This window comes from Littorina saxatilis, linkage group LG16 (assembly GCF_037325665.1).
Source record: "Littorina saxatilis isolate snail1 linkage group LG16, US_GU_Lsax_2.0, whole genome shotgun sequence".
In the NCBI taxonomy this organism is placed as follows: Eukaryota; Metazoa; Mollusca; class Gastropoda; order Littorinimorpha; family Littorinidae; genus Littorina; species Littorina saxatilis.
This window is the reverse complement of record NC_090260.1, coordinates 55,240,050-55,256,893: the sequence shown is the minus strand read 5'-3', so window position 1 is coordinate 55,256,893 and position 16,844 is coordinate 55,240,050. Positions and strand designations below refer to the sequence as shown.

The 16,844-nt window shown below is 44.2% G+C and overlaps 1 protein-coding gene and 1 long non-coding RNA gene across 2 annotated transcripts in view; one reads left to right on the top strand and one right to left on the bottom strand.

Moving 5' to 3' along the window:
• LOC138950077 (uncharacterized) overlaps positions 1 to 5,356 on the top strand; it is a 239,617-nt gene extending 234,261 nt beyond the window's left edge. Inside the window, exons 3-5 of the mRNA XM_070321855.1 lie at positions 3,156 to 3,343; positions 4,016 to 4,507; positions 5,131 to 5,356. Coding sequence (XP_070177956.1) covers positions 3,156 to 3,343; positions 4,016 to 4,507; positions 5,131 to 5,356 — 906 coding nt within the window. The remainder of the gene's footprint in view (positions 1 to 3,155; positions 3,344 to 4,015; positions 4,508 to 5,130) is intronic.
• A 726-nt stretch (positions 5,357 to 6,082) lies between these two features.
• LOC138951274 (uncharacterized) lies at positions 6,083 to 13,927 on the bottom strand. Its single transcript, XR_011451092.1, has 6 exons — positions 13,791 to 13,927; positions 13,251 to 13,424; positions 12,391 to 12,505; positions 10,776 to 10,884; positions 9,606 to 9,717; positions 6,083 to 7,780 (listed from the first exon to the last, which is right to left on the bottom strand). It is a non-coding gene; the product is annotated as an uncharacterized lncRNA (long non-coding RNA).
• Between the last annotated feature and the right edge of the window lie 2,917 nt (positions 13,928 to 16,844).

The window sequence follows — 16,844 nt, the reverse complement described above, 5'->3', positions numbered from 1 at the left end:
CTCCCCCCCCACACACACACTCACACACTCACTCGTTTTGAATGAAGCTGACACATCATGTCCCCTTTCTCTCCCCCCCACACACACACTCACACACTCACTCGTTTTGAATGAAGCTGACACATCATGTCCCCTTTCTCTCCCCCCCACACACACACTCACACACTCACTCGTTTTGAATGAAGCTGACACATCATGTCCCCTTTCTCTCCCCCCCACACACACACTCACACACTCACTCGTTTTGAATGAAGCTGACACATCATGTCCCCTTTCTCCCCCCCCACACACACACTCACACACTCACTCGTTTTGAATGAAGCTGACACATCATGTCCCCTTTCTTTCTCCCCCCCCCACCCACACACACACACTCACTCGTTTTGAATGAAGCTGACACGTCATGTCCCCTTTCTTTCTCCCCCCCCCCCACACACACTCAATCGTTTTGAATGAAGCTGACACATGTCCCCTTTCTATCCCCCCCCCCACACACTCACTCGTTTTGAATGAAGCTGACACATCATGTCCCCTTTCTTTCTCCCCCCCCCCCCCCCACACACACTCAATCGTTTTGAATGAAGCAGTCACATCATGTCCCCTTTCTTTCTCCCCCCCCCCCACACACACTCAATCGTTTTGAATGAAGCAGTCACATCATGTCCCCTTTCTTTCTCCCCCCCCCACACACACTCACTCGTTTTGAATGAAGCTGACACATCATGTCCTCTTTCTTTCCCCCCCCCCCACACACTCACTCGTTTTGAATGATACAGGCACATCGTGTCCCCTCTCTTTCTCCCTCCCCCAACCCCCACACACACACACACGTTGTGAATGAAGCAGACAGAACAACGCATGGCATCCTCCTTACTCATTTCTTGTCTCGCTGTGTGGAGTCTTTCTTGCATTTGCACGTAGTGACGTCAAATATAGATTTGACGAAATGTCTTGACGCTGTTTTGTAAATGACGTTCTAAATCGTTGAGCCGCTGTCTTTATGAGCAGGGCCGGACTACAGGGTGGTTTATGGGGGTTGCGCAACCCCCCCCCACCCCCCTAGCCTAAACATGTACCTCACTTATTTAAAAAAAAATTAATATTGTTTATTTTATGCAGTTTCATGCAAGGAGCGACCATTTTCCTATCTTAGAATATATATAACCTACCCTTCAGCTTCAGGGGGCTTCGCCCCCTGACCCCCACAAGGGGCAGAGGAACATCCCCCTGGACCACCACTGGCAACCCCCCCCCCCCTCTTTGCCTAGTCCGGCCCTGATGAGTATGAGTATGAAGCAATGGGAGTGATGAGCTGTCACTGTGCGATATCAGCTGACACTGTGGCACCTGTCTCTAAGATGTGTTTTGTGAGATCAGTGGTCTCTATGACTGTGAAGCAAGGAGAGGGGGGTGTGTTCACGGTGTGAGATGAGCGGCCTTACCAAGCACTTGCTGACACGTGGCGTGAGTCGTCATCAAGTCTCAGCCGTAACAGGTGGACCAGTTGCAACTGCGTATGTTACACAACATCATGCACAAACTCGTAGGCTCAGGAGACAGTATTGTTGACGTGACAATGTACCAGGTGAGGGAGCTGTTATAGAGGGTAAGAGCGGTGTGTGGGAGTGTTGTATGACTCACACTAAGTCAGCACTGTGTGATGTGTGTACCAGGTCAGGGAGCGGTTAGAGCGGTGTGTGGGAGTGTTGTATGACTCACACTAAGTCAGCACTATGTGATGTGTGTACCAGGTCAGGGAGCGGTTAGAGCGGTGTGTGGGAGTGTTGTATGACTCACACTAAGTCAGCACTGTGTGATGGGTGTACCTGGTCAGGGAGCGGTTAGAGCGGTGTGTGGGAGTGTTGTATGACTCACACTAAGTCAGCACGGTGTGATGTGTGTACCTGGTCAGGGAGCGGTTAGAGCGGTGTGTGGGAGTGTTGTATGACTCACACTAAGTCAGCACGGTGTGATGTGTGTACCAGGTCAGGGAGCGGTGAGAGCGGTGTGTGGGAGTGTTGTATGACGCACACTAAGTCAGCACTGTGTGATGTGTGTACCAGGTCAGGGAGCGGTTAGAGCGGTGTGTGGGAGTGTTGTATGACTCACACTAAGTCAGCACGGTGTGATGTGTGTACCAGGTCAGGGAGCGGTTAGAGCGGTGTGTAGGAGTGTTGTATGACTCACACTAAGTCAGCACGGTGTGATGTGTGTACCAGGCCAGGGAGCGGTTAGAGCGGTGTGTGGGAATGTTTTATGACTCACTCTAAGTCAGCACTATTTGATGTGTGTACCAGGTCAGGGAGCGGTTAGAGCGGTGTGTGGGAGTGTTGTATGACTCACACTAAGTCAGCACTATGTGATGTGTGTACCAGGTCAGGGAGCGGTTAGAACGGTGTGTGGGAGTGTTGTATGACTCACACTAAGTCAGCACGGTGTGATGTGTGTACCTGGTCAGGGAGCGGTTAGAGCGGTGTGTGGGAGTGTTGTATGACTCACACTAAGTCAGCACGGTGTGATGTGTGTACCTGGTCAGGGAGCGGTTAGAGCGGTGTGTGGGAGTGTTGTATGACTCACACTAAGTCAGCACGGTGTGATGTGTGTACCAGGTCAGGGAGCGGTTAGAGCGGTGTGTGGGAGTGTTGTATGACTCACACTAAGTCAGCACGGTGTGATGTGTGTACCAGGTCAGGGAGCGGTTAGAGCGGTGTGTGGGAGTGTTGTATGACTCACACTAAGTCAGCACGGTGTGATGTGTGTACCAGGTCAGGGAGCGGTTAGAGCGGTGTGTGGGAGTGTTGTATGACTCACACTAAGTCAGCACGGTGTGATGTGTGTACCAGGTCAGGGAGCGGTTAGAGCGGTGTGTGGGAGTGTTGTATGACACACACTAAGTCAGCACTGTGTGGTGTGTGTACCAGGTCAGGGAGCGGTTAGAGCGGTGTGTGGGAGTGTTGTATGACTCACGCTAAGTCAGCACTGTGTGATGTGTGTACCAGGTCAGGGAGCGGTTAGAGCGGTGTGTGAGAGTGTTGTATGACTCACACTAAGTCAGCACTGTGTGATGTGTGTACCAGGTCAGGGAGCGGTTAGAGCGGTGTGTGGGAGTGTTGTATGACTCACGCTAAGTCAGCACTGTGTGATGTGTATACCAGGTCAGGGAGCGGTTAGAGCGGTGTGTGGGAGTGCAGCCAGGGCATGACGTCACCAGGTTGTGTCTCACCAAGGACGACATGGCGGACGAGCAGCGACTGAAGGAGTGGTGGACAGCCTGCCTCAAGCACGACACACAGGGCGACACAGCCAGGGTGGCGGAAGAGGTCTACAAGGCGCTGGTCGCTAGGTGAGTTGCCGTCTTGTCGCTATGTCAAAAACTGCACACACACACACACACACACACACACACACACACACACACACACACACACACACACACACACGTCCACCAAACCACACACACGCACGCACACACACCAAACCACACACACACACCCACACACACGCCCACCAAACCACACACACACCCGGTACCCACTAAACCACACCCACCCACACACACACACACACCCAACCACACACACACACGCACACACATACACACCGAACCACACACACATACATGCACACACACACACGCATGTTACACAAACACGCAACCATATTGCTACTGTCCAATTAACAGCTACTTGAGTTAAACGCGGAGCGCTGTGTCCCCAACTTGCAGGCAGCACTGAGGCAGCAGACAGGTATCATCACTTGTGTCAGTTCGGTCAGCATACGCCCTCTCTCTCTTTCTCCTCTCTCCTAGCCTACCCCCCCCCCCCCCCCCACTTTCGCTCACTTCCCCCCTCCCACCTCCCCTCTTTTCACCTTGGCTTGATTTCTCTTCTTTTTTGTTCAAAATCCCGCGACTTTGAATTTTAACTGGAACTTTCATCTTCCCCCCCACACCACCCACCTCTCCCCTCCCCATCCCTCTTAAACAAGCACCTGAAGGTTTGGTGTGTGCTGGCAGGTTCGCCGTGCCGCTGACGACGGTAGAGATGTGGCTGGGGGCCGTGGGGGAGGAGCACGGTAGGGACCTGACAAGGATCGCCTTGTTTCCCCGCCAGGTGGAGCTGCTGGAAGACACGCCTGACGACGACGGCGATGTCAGGATCTTGCACGGAGGTCCGGGAACAGCCAAGACGATTTTATTGTTGCTGCGAAGTGTGTCCTGGTCACGTGACGGGTGTGACAGAGTGTTCAACATACAGACAGAGGAAGACGGCCAGGCTGCTGCCTACCTGGTGTCCCATCAGCTGAGGGAGACTGTGGCCAGGGCAAGGCAAGGCGACACTGTGGCGCGGCCAGACTTCACCGTGCAACACGTCAACATGGCGCCTTGGCGGGACAAGTACACCAAGGACTGGACAGAGGAAGGCCGGCTGGCAGTGGCGGCGTGGTGTGATGACGCTGCACGCAGTGAAGACAGGAAGGTCCACATCATAGCCGATGAAGCGAACGGGTAAGTAGGACGCTGTACACAACACGACCTGTATACAGAGCATACAACACGACTTGTGCACAGAACACACAACATGACATGTACACACAACATGCCATGTACACGGAACACACAACACGACATGCACACACAACACAAGTACACACAACACACAACACGACCTGTACACACAACATGCCATGTACACAGAACACACAGCACGACTTGTGCACAGAACACACAACACACAACTCGACCTGTACACACAACATGCCATGTACGACATGTACACACAACACACAACTCGACCTGTACACACAACATGACGTTGACACCAAACCGCCCATATTGCCGGCAGGAATGTTCAATAAAAAGACGCCACGATCTTTTTTTCTTTATACACAAATGACGTAATTGCATTACGTGTTTTTTTGTGAAAGACAAAACTCGTTTGGAATGTGTGTGAGAATTCATTGGATGTGTATGGACCAGTTACTGGTATGTCTGAGTCTATGATACACCTGAGTTACACACCTGTACCTACCTGCATACCGTTAAAACACCTGTGTGTTGTGTAACAACCACATCATCTCACACCTGTACCTTCATACATACCTTTAAACCACCTGTGTGTTGTGTTACAGCCACATCATCTCACACATGTACAGTGAGCTGAAAGGTAGAGGGTGTACCGTCAAGCTGTGGGCCGCGGGGGTGGGGCTTGAGATACCTGACGACATGACGCGCTACGTGAGGGAGATCACGGCCCCCCTGCGCTGTCCGCCCTGTGTCGTCAGGGAAGTGGAGCAGGCCGAACACATGAAGGATGGACGTGTCCCCCGCTACACCAAGCCCCCCGTGCCCAAGTAAAAAAGTACTACACTATGTACTATAGTATACCATAGTACTTGTACTATAGTTTACTATAGTTTACTATAGTAAAAGTACTATGGTACATTGAATTGTACTATGGTATACTATAGTTTACTATAGTACAAGTACTATAGTACATTGAATTGTACTATGGTGTACCATAGTTTACTATAGTACTAGTACTATAGTAAACTATAGTACAAAAAGTACTATAGTATAATACATTAGTGTGTACTATAGTACATTGTGGTACATGTACTATAGTATACTATAGTAAACTATAGTACAGTTTAAATGTACTATAGTATTTTGGTCACTTTTTTGCAAAAATGTACTATAGTATACTATAGTATACTATAGTAAACTATAGTTTACTAGAGTACATGTACTATAGTTTACTAGAGTAAAGTGTAGTACAGCGTAGTACATTGGCCGCGGTACATTTGTACTATAGTACTTTTACTATAGTTTACTATAGTACAGTGTGGTACTTTTGTTGCTGTAGATTTTGTACTATAGTACTTTTACTGTAGTTTACTATAGTATACTGCAGTACTTTCTTAAAAAAAGTACCATAGCCTTAAAAATTACACTGGATGTAAATGTGGCCCCAATTTTTGCTGAATCAATTGTGTTGTGTGAATTGAATGTGTGTGTGCACGATCAGGCCACTCGCTGCAGTCAATCTGTCACATTTGGTAGGAAAGTAAATTAGGTTCATCATATGTTTTAAATTTTATTTTCATTTTTCGGCAGAGCATTAATAGTCAAACTTATGTAAGAACATTTTAAAATATCCACTAACATGTAAAAGACCCAATTAAATAATAATTTTAAATAAGGTGTCCATCTTGCACAGTGAGTAACCAAGCAGTTGATTTTTGGTAAATGTCCCAATGCAGAAACAGTTTTAATGCAATTTTTTATAACCCTGTTAACCAGAACAACTAACAATAAAATGCACAAAACAGATTTATTATAGCACTCTTCTTTGTGGGAATTAATCTTTAGCACAACACATATTTTCTCAAAATTATCTCCCCTACAGCCAAGTTAAATTTCTATGATTAGCTTTGAAAGTGACCATGCCTACATCAGTACATGAAAACTCTGAACAATCAAAGGAGACAATGATTGTCCCTATTATTGACCAGAACTCTACCCCAATCTGAACTTGAATAATGCAAACTATCAAGCTGACTTGATGTCATCTAACCCTGTATGTGTGTGACCTTACACAGATAAAGTTATTGAGTTACTTTCTTTCTTTATTTGTTGTTTAACGTCGTTTTCAACCATTCAAGGTTATATCGCGATGGGGAAAAGGGGGAGATGGGATAGAGCCACTTGTCAATTGTTCCTTGTTCACAAAAGCACTAATCAAAAATTTGCTTCAGGGGCTTGCAACGTAGTACAATATATGACCTTACTGGGAGAATGCAAGTTTCCAGTACAAAGGACTTAACATTTCTTACATACTGCTTGACTAAAATCTTTACAAAAATTGATTATATTCTATACAAGAAACACTTAACAAGGGTAAAAGGAGAAACAGAATCCGTTAGTCGCCTCTTACGACATGCTGGGGAGCATCGGGTAGATTCTTCCCCCTAACCCGCGGGGGGTTATTGAGTTACAACGATCTTGCTTCAAACACATTCAAAATAATACCATTTCTCTGTTATTATTATTATTTTCTGTGAACTTAAAAGTTTATGAGGGTCAATTTTACAGGTCATCCAACTTCAATAGCCTGTAAAGTATCAAAAATCTAGCTTTCAAAACATTTCAGAAAAATAAAAACACATGCTTTCGCAACACATCCTTGATATTTGTCAAAAATGTGGTTTTGAAAAAATGCCAAATATGGTCATGTTTGAAATTGATTAAACCATAGCAGTATGTTAACTTTGTAAAGTCTATCCCGAAAACCATCCAAGAAAACAACAATGTTCAATTCTGTCTACCCATTGTAAGTCAGCCTAATTATGCTCCACATCAGTGACATTCTCCTGACCTGGTGAGTCAAAACTCACTAAATGTCCAATGGAGAGTTTTCAGCATGCAACCAGAAAGTATATAGTGTGGCGTTATGTCCCTTTTTTTCAAAACAGGGTTATATATGTGGCAATAATCACATGAAATGTTCTCTGTCCTCCACATCTGTTTGATTTGTGATTGGTGTCCAGATTATTTGCTACAGGCATCTGATTAAGTTTATTGTAGCTGCTGTCCGGTTCCCTTTGCCAGTGATATCTGCTTTCCTGTTCTGTAACTTGTATTTATGTTCGCCGATGGCATCTAGCTAGCTGCTTTGACGTCTGTAAGTGGTATCACGGTCCTTCACCATGCAGTCATCTGCTGGAAGTGAACAGGAGGCTCTCTTGCTTATGACACCCACACCAGAGCATGGAATGAAACCTGCAATGACACAGCAGTATGACTATGAGAAAGCATGCAGACTGAAGCAAAGAGGGCCAAACTTTAAGAGAATGATAATGAAACCTACCTTAAAGTGCCGTGGCTTTTAGTGCATATATATCTAACTTTTAAAAGTTGTGTCCGTCTGTGTGTGTATTATGATGACTAAAGGCTCCGACTGAGACGGTGGTGGTGGTGGGGGTTTGAAACGTGCTGGTGCGTGTATGTTTGTGCTTGCGTGTGTGCAGGCATGAATGTCTTTGTCAGTATGTGTGTGTGTGTGTGTGTGTGTGTGTGTGTGTGTGTGTGTGTGTGTGTGTGTGTGTGTGTGTGTGTGTGTGTGTGTGTGTGTGTGTGTGTGTGTGTGTGAATTTATGAATACAATTGAAGGCACAGTAAGCCTCCCGTAAACCATCACAGATACGGTCAGGCTTTTACACACAGACTACAGTACAAACACCCTTTCATTTAAACACTCACCGATTGAGAACATCCTAGGTGCCCTCCATAAAGAGCGAACAATGTTCAAATAATTTATTTGTGCGTGGTTTATCTTACCCCTGAGCAATCGTGAACCCGTGTGATCAAGTTTCCCTTTTTGGCTCACGAAGTGTAGCCTATGCGATCGTAACTTTGTGCGTGCGTGCGTGCGTATGTGCATGCGTGCGTGTGTATGTCTGTGGTAGAAACTTTAACATTTCGTCATTTGAAGACGTCACATTATGGCGTAAGAGGGTTAGACGTCACGCGAAGGAATGTCTCGGTCATTGTTATTTTGAGCGGGCCGAGACTAGTTGGCAGTCGTGTCTGTAAGTAGGCTACATGCAGACAGACAGATCTAGATCTAGTGTCTCGCTTTCTTGCACAGTGTCACCTATGCTTACTGTGTGTGTGTGTGTGTGTGACGGAGAGATTGAGTTTGTGTTACTGTTTGTCGATTTCTTACGTGAGCCTTGAAGCCTTCGCCTCTTGTTTCACAATGTAGTCGTCAGTTAGTCATTTGAATGCGACTCCATGTGAGCTTATCTACAATAGCACGTTTTTATGCACGAAACAAACGGCTGTGGTTCACAAAAACTCTAGCGATGGTTTTTGACTGTTGAGAGGAACGGTGATATATGCATAAACCGCCGTCTGCTACGACCCTTGCGTGACCCTGCTTCCGGGCTTTTCTTTTTTCAAACTTTCACAACTTCGAATTGTACTGATCTTGTCTTGATGAAAAAAGAATTCTTTTATGATTAAAGAATGTTTGTGTGACAAGCTGTCAATTTATTATTTAGATTTTAAAAGTTAGGTCCAGCGCAAAAACGCACCAAGGTCCAAAAACATTCTGATAATCATCCAGCCACGGCTATGGCAAGTTTACATCGATAGAATGAGACCCGAAGGGAAGTAACTCATTTTTGACCTGAGTTCAATCGGCAAAATTAATTCTTTAAAAATTGCTCGCTCTTTACGTAGGGCACCTAGGATATTCCCGTTTGGTGAGCGTTCAAATGGAAGGGTGTTTGTACTGTGTGTAAAAGCCTGACAGTATCTGTGATGGTTTACGGGAGGCTTACTGTTCGGGCGTGATTTCCGGTATTGAATATTCATAACAGCCGTCCAGCACCAAAACGAGGCGCCATTGTTGTAGAGGACCAAGTCCACGAAAATAAATTCTTTGAAAATTTTTCACGCTCGACAGAAAGCAGCCAGGATGTTCCCGTTCGGTGAGCGTTTAAATGGAAGTATGCTTGTACTGTATGTAGACGCTCGGGGAGCTCTGTGATGGTTTACGGGAGGCTTACTGTGCCTTTAATGTATATACATCTATACACACCCAAGAAGATAAGGCGCTCAGCAGGTCTGCACTCATGTTGATCCATTATGTTGGAAACAGGCAGAATTGGATCCTCCACCCGACAGTCACTGAGCTACAGTGCTGCTCTCAGCTATAAGCAAGAGAAAGCAGCTTGAGTGTTTCATCGCATATAATTCCAGTGTTTGCATACTCCATAGCGATTAGCTGAAACTATTTAGCTAAAACATTAAACTATTATCAGTGGAATACCAAAGGGGTGGCATATGTCATCCAAAATATACGGCAATTTAAAGTGTGATTGACGGGACAGAAGCGTTTCAATGATACAAATAGAGAACACTACATAGCCTACTGTGTGTTACTGGGTTTACACAAGTAAAAGTGAATATTTTTTCTTCTTCTGTTTCTTTGTTCATGGGTGGATTTTTACGTGTATGGCCGCCATTCAGGCAGCATACGCCAATTTCGGGGGAGGCATGCTGGGTATTTTTGTGTTTCTATAACCCACCGAACTCCCACATGGTTTACAGGATCTTTTCCGTGCGCACTTGGTCTTGTGCTTGCGTGTACACATGAAGGGGGTTAAGTCACTAGCAGGCCTGCACATAAGTTGACCTGGGAGATCGGAAAAATCTCCACTCTTAACCCACCAGGCGGCAGCGACCGGGATTCGAACTCACGACCTCCCGATTATGAGGCCCACGTCTTACCACCACGCCACTGCGCCCGTCGTGAATATTTCAATATTTGAAAAGCAATAAGTGTAAATCTGGTGCCACACAGCAAGCCATGAAGTATTCTGTTTTCAATTCCTACGTACCGGAGAGATAACCCATGTGGTAACTAAACCATACACCCACATGTGGGAATATCATTGAGGTCATGGCAAGCTAGTCTGGCAGGGACCTTATATATTCCACTGCTCATGATTACAAAGTCACAATTGCAAAGTCATTCTCAAAACACTTTTGGGCTTGCCATTTTCCCGCGAATGTTTTGAGAATGAAGTTTGTCTCGGAGATTTTGCATAAGCAGTGGAAAATGAAATCCCTGTCAGACATGTTGTTTGAACCAACCTCATTTACATGATAGACACGCCTGTGAAGAGATGGTTCATTTATCACATCATGACACATGGGTGGTATCTCTCAGGTAGGCAAAACAATATATCTAAATGCACCAATTTACCTCAAGCACTCAGCAGGTCTGCACATATGTTGATCCATTAGGTCAAAAAACCACCAGAACGTGATATGTTGTCCAAAAGTCACAGATACAGTGGAACCCCCCAAGGATCCTGAAAAAATAATTAAAAATGAAGAGCCAACACTTGTACAAATTATCTGTCTTTATACATACAAGCACATACACAAATAAATCTGCTTGCACTATGCTGGCTTTAGGCATGTGTAATAAAATGATTTTGGGGGAGCTTCTCTATTTAACCGGGAACTTTTGTTGTTGTCAAAAGCAATTTATGCCTCAAACATTCTCCCACTCAAGACTGAACTATGCATTCAGAATGTGTTGATATCTGACTTAAACTCATAAAAATAACAAAGGCTAGTTTGTAAAAAGACACTGATTTGAAAAGAAAATTTAAATTCAATTACATATTATCATGTATTATATAAGGCAAAAAAAAAAAAAAGGTCTGTTTACGGTAACATAGGCCAAAAAAATAGGGTCGGTAGGTCGGGTTTTTTTTTTTTTTTTTTTCCCAAAAAACCATATTTTTACCTTATTTGGCCCAAAAAACTAGATTTTTTTTTTTCTCCCCCAAATGCCAAAAAAAAGTCTAGGGTCGCGCGAAAAAACTAGGGTCGGTCGGGTTACCGTAAACAGACCTATTTTTTTTTGGCCTAATCTGTTCTGGGGCTTTTTTACAGGTCTTTTAAAAAAAGATGTTCACAAACAATAACGAACACATTTATTTATTTTTTATTTATTTATTTACGAGGATTTATATCGCGCACGTATCTCACCACACAAGGCGACTCAAGGCGCATGTTACCTATTAATGCCGTGTGAGATGGAATTTTTTTACACAATATATCACGCATTCACATCGGCCAGTAGATCGACTGCCTTTAGGCGCTGCATCCACCTTTCACGGCCTATTATTCCAGGTCACACGGGTATTTTGGTGGACATTTTTATCTACGCCTATACAATTTTGCCAGGAAAGACCCTTTTGTCAATCGTGGGATCTTTAACGTGCACACCCCAATGTAGTGTACACGAAGGGACCTCGGTTTTTCGTCTCATCCGAAAGACTAGCACTTGAACCCACCACCTAGGTTAGGAAAGGGGGGAGAAAATAGCGGCCTGACCCAGGGTCGAACACGCAACCTCTCGATTCCGAGCGCAAGTGCGTTACCACTCGGCCACCCAATTCAATGAATGTTTGCAGCACTGTCAGCCGGACAGAAATGACAGTATGTTGACAAAGCCGTAATAAAAACATAACCTGCAGTCCTACCTTAGCGCAAAGAAGTATGAATGGTCTGTGTGTACTCTACAATCTCTGACTGTGGCCCTATGTAAAGGTCGAAAAGAGCTGGCTGTGCTTGGCCATTAAGAAAAAATTCAGTTAATTCAGATTTGTACAAGAAGAGCATAAAAGCATATATTCACAGCATGTATGTCTTGTTATTGCTATAGGTCTATATATCTATGCCACAATGACACAGCAAATACGTACATTCATACAGACATATTCATTTACTCATATAATTTAAATTATATAGCACCACAGGAATATGTTAATATCAAAATCTAATATGAAATTTCCTACACACACCCATGAAGTTCAAGCCCTCAGCAGTTCTGCACACATGTTGATCCAGGAGGTCCAAACACACCCTGCACTTGTTGTCCAACAGTCACTGCTCCAGTGAAACCCTCCATTTAGGACCCTGAAAGATATATAACAAGTTCCATAAAGTGATACAAAACTCTTTGTTGTTGTCCTTATCTGCCGAAGGAGCACCCCCTGTCGCTTCACAGCATCTGTAACAAAGAGAGGACTGAGTTTTCAGCCAGAAATTTCATGACTGTATTTTTATAATGATGATCAACAAAACTTGTTAGGGGCTTTTAAAATGATATGACAAATATAAAGTCAGATGCACTTCACCCATTGTTATACTTAAACATAGAACTAAGGCTTGCTCATACAGTGGAACTCCCCTTGTTAGACCTCAAAATATCTGAGAAAAATAGGCCTTAAAAAGGACCCCTGGGTGTCTTAAAAAGGCCGTTGATTGATGATTCACAAAGGTTATTCACAGAAAATATGAAAAAAGCAAGGTCCTAAAAGGGAGTGTGTCTTTAAGTGTGTGTGTGTGTGTGTGTGTGTGTGTGTGTGTGTGTGTGTGTCTGTGCATCACAATTAAGGGCTAAACAAAAACAAACACACACCCAAGAAAAGCAAAATTTGTTTGAAAATTTGATCCAAGACAGTGAATCAAACAAGAAATGTCCATCACTGATTCAGACATATTTGAATGTATGTGTGTGTGTTGCAAACATTACACAACAGTGGATCATAAATACCAAATTCAGCTATGCTAGTACCGTATTGCAAATTACATTAAATTTGAAATGTCAGAAAAAACAGGGTTTTTAAATTTTATAATTTGTTGTTAATAATTAACTTACTGGTTAAAGAGTACAACTTTTCACAATTTCAGCACAGAGAATGGAATCCTTGGTGTCTGCTTCCTTTTCTATCTGAATGACTCATTGGTACAGCCATCTGTCATCACCCTGCCGACTGTTTTTTGACATGGAGTCCAGAAGCTCCCCCACCAACTCAGGCAGTTTTGTTTTTCACTAAAAGTAAAAGAATACAGGTCAAATAGATTTGCACAAAGGAATAAAAAGAGGTTTTCTAGTAATCCAAATAAAGCATGCAGAAATAAAAACACAAAAAGTAACATCAAACAGTTTTGCCTCTTGTGCCCCCAAGACACTGGAATAATTACAGGCCACCAGATAGGCCGTCCATCACTGAAAGTGAACAGAAAAACTTGATGTTTGAATATGTGTGTGTGTGTGTGTGCGTGTGTATGTGTGTATGTATGTGTGTGTGTGCGTGTGTGTGTGTGTGTGTGTGTGTGTGTGTGTGTGTGTGTGTGTGTGTGTGTGTTATACAAGTGGTACAGGTAATTTAAGACAAGAGTTTAAAATGTCACTTACTTGTTGTCCCTGTCAGTGTAAACTTTCAGCACAAAGAAGAATGGAAACATTGGTGTTTTTGTCGGTTCCGTTCCAATTGAATGACTTGGTACAGCCATGCCATCAAGTTGATCAACCACTTGAACCAGCTCACTGTTCCTGTTACCAGTTCAACCTCTTTTTCACATTGCCGACAGATTTTTAATCTGAAAAAGTCATGTAGGCAGGCCTAGATACATGTTTTCAAAATGGGAATGTATAAGTTGTAAACAGTTAACGAAATAGTCCGCTTCTGTCACGTACTCCCCACGAACACCACCATGTGGGGCAGCCAGATCCAGATAGAATCAACCAACAAGTAGATCTAAAACTCAAAGTAAAAACATCAAACTCAAACTCAAACTCAAAGAGAAAAACAACAACCAGACGGCCCAATGGTCACTGTAATTGTATCAGATTCAGATTCTCACAATGGTACAAACTTTGCATAATCTCAAAAATAGTCGGATACTAGTGACAGTGATAGTGAAAAAGAGTTGTGGCAGCTGTAAAGTATACACTCGATAGTCGATGACTTGGCAGTTACAGAACTTTGCAAATCATTCGATAACTCCTGAGCGAATCTAGATACGATTACGTGGAAAACTCTTGAAGGCTTACTTCTCAGTCCAGATCCGTCTTCTGCTCTCTGAATTATGGTTAAACTCTCTTGGTGGGTTCCTTTCGTGATGTTGTAGACCGCTTTTGGCAATCTCCCGTGCTCTTTCTTGTGAGTTCGCTCGTTGAAAATCAGTTACTAGTGCTCTCCCTTGATTTACTTCGGAGTGGTCTCCTCTTCGATTTTTAAGGGACATAACTCTCGTGCGAACCCTTTATTCGTATCGAAAGTAGCCGGCTCAGTTTGTTTTTGTTTTTGTTTGGTCTTGTGTTTGATGACTTTGCTAGTCCAATATTTTATGTATATATACTCAACCTTCGTTTTGCGTTTTTGTTGCAGCTGAGTGCATTTACAGTTCAAAAATCCTCCTATGGTAGTAAAACAAACCCAAAACTACCCAACGACCACATCTGTGAAGCTCGACAGTTTCTTGTTCACGCGAGTCCATAAATTAACCTAGTTATTACGTGGTGTTTGGTCGGAGTTCGATTCAACTGAGTGATTTCGGCCTCCATTTTGTTTTACACAAACTCATGATGATGTCTGACATAGTTTGCTAGTGACGTGTCCTTTTGTGCATGATGTGGTGATCTACCTGATCTAAATTTAGATCCAAAAATAGGTCAAGACCAGCCGGGTCCGAGTACGAAATTAATTCGTAAAAAAATCGCAGTTCTTGACTCTTTGGGTGCAAGTCAATGAAACTTGGTAGTTCTTCTAACGGATATATAGCTGCCTGAGGTATGACGTGACTAAATTCTCCAGGGGCCGTGCACCCGGATTTGACAAGTTCAGTACTTTTAAATGTTTTTACTAGTTATTTACTTTTATGAGTTACTGTTCCTTTTACGGGTACTGCTCTGTTCATTTTAGCATGTGCATAGATATGCAACGCACACAAGTGTGTGTGTGTGTGTGTGTGTGTGTGTCTGTGTGTGTGTGTGTGTGTGTGTGTGTGTGTGTGTCACGGTGTGTGAGTTTACGCAGTATGTATGTGTGTGTATGGGGGATATGTGTGTGTGGAGGGGATGTGGGGGTATATGGGTGTGTGTATGGGTGTGTGTGTGTGTGTGTGTGTGTGTGTGTAAGCGAATGTCAGCGGTTTGTGTGTGTGCATGCGTGTGGGCGTGAGTGCGGCATGTGCGTGTGCGTGCGTGCGCGCGTGTGTGTGTGTGCAGTCTTTTGCTTACGTTTACAATTATTATCTGTATATGTTCCAAGGCAGGGCCGGACTAGGCTAAGAGGAGAGGGGGGGGTTGCCAGTGGTGGTCTAGGGGGATGTTCCCTCTGGCGTGGTCAAGGGGCAGAGCCCCTTGTGGGGGTCAGGGGGCAAAGCCCCCTGAAGCTGATGGGTAGGTCATATTCTGAGATATGGTCGCTCCTTGCATGAAACGGCATAAAATAAACAATAATAAAAAATGTTTTAAATAAGTGAGGTACATGTTTAGGCTAGGAGGGGGGTGGGGTTGCGCATCCCCCATAACCCCACCCCCCCCCCCCCCGGTATTCCAGGCCTGCAAGGACAGGTTGGAAGATTAGGCTAAGCTAGCTAAAACCTTTATCCTGACGTAATAAATTTAATTATGAGCTCTCTCTCTCTCTCTCTCTCTCTCTCTCTCTCTCTCTCTCTCTCTCTCTCTCTCTCTCTCTCTCTCTCTCTCTCTCTCTCTCTCTCTCTCTCTCTCTCTCTCTCTCTCTCTCACTCTCTGTTAAGCATTCGATGTGTACATATTCCATAACTTTTTTTAAAAATCTCATATTGTGTGTGTGTGTGTGTGTGTATATGTGTGTGTGTGTGTGTGTGTGTGTGTGTGTGTGTGTGTGTGTGTGTGTGTGTGTGTGAATGTCCGTGTATATGTGATTAGAATAGGGGTGCCTCTCTGCATGGGTGAAAAAAACACTTGTTTGTAATGCTTGTATGCCACAACCCTCTCTCTGTCTCTGTCTCTCTCTGTCTGTCTCTCTATGTCTGTCTGTCTCTCTCTCTCTCTCTCTCTCTCTCTCTCTCTCTCTCTCTCTCTCTCTCTCTCTCTCTCAAATTATTTAAAACGAAACAATATTGTACACACAGCAAAATTCAGTCAACTTCAGGTCAAACCAAGAACTTTGCACTTGATCCTACATGAAGAATTATTTTGGCAAATGTTAAATTTAACATAAAAAAGGTATTGTTTCAAAATTTCACTGCAGACCATTTTACTTAGCGTTTCGGGCGGGCGGGAAATAGCTCAGTCGGTAGCGGCGCTGTCTTCAAAACCAGTTGTCGCAATCGGCGTGGGTTCGATCCCCACTTTCGGCGAGGGATTTATTTCCCAGAGTCAACATCGTGCAGACTCTCCTCGGTGGCCGCATGCACACGATAAAGAACCCAAGTTCACAGCGAAAGTCTCAGGGCTCGGAAACATGAATACACGCAT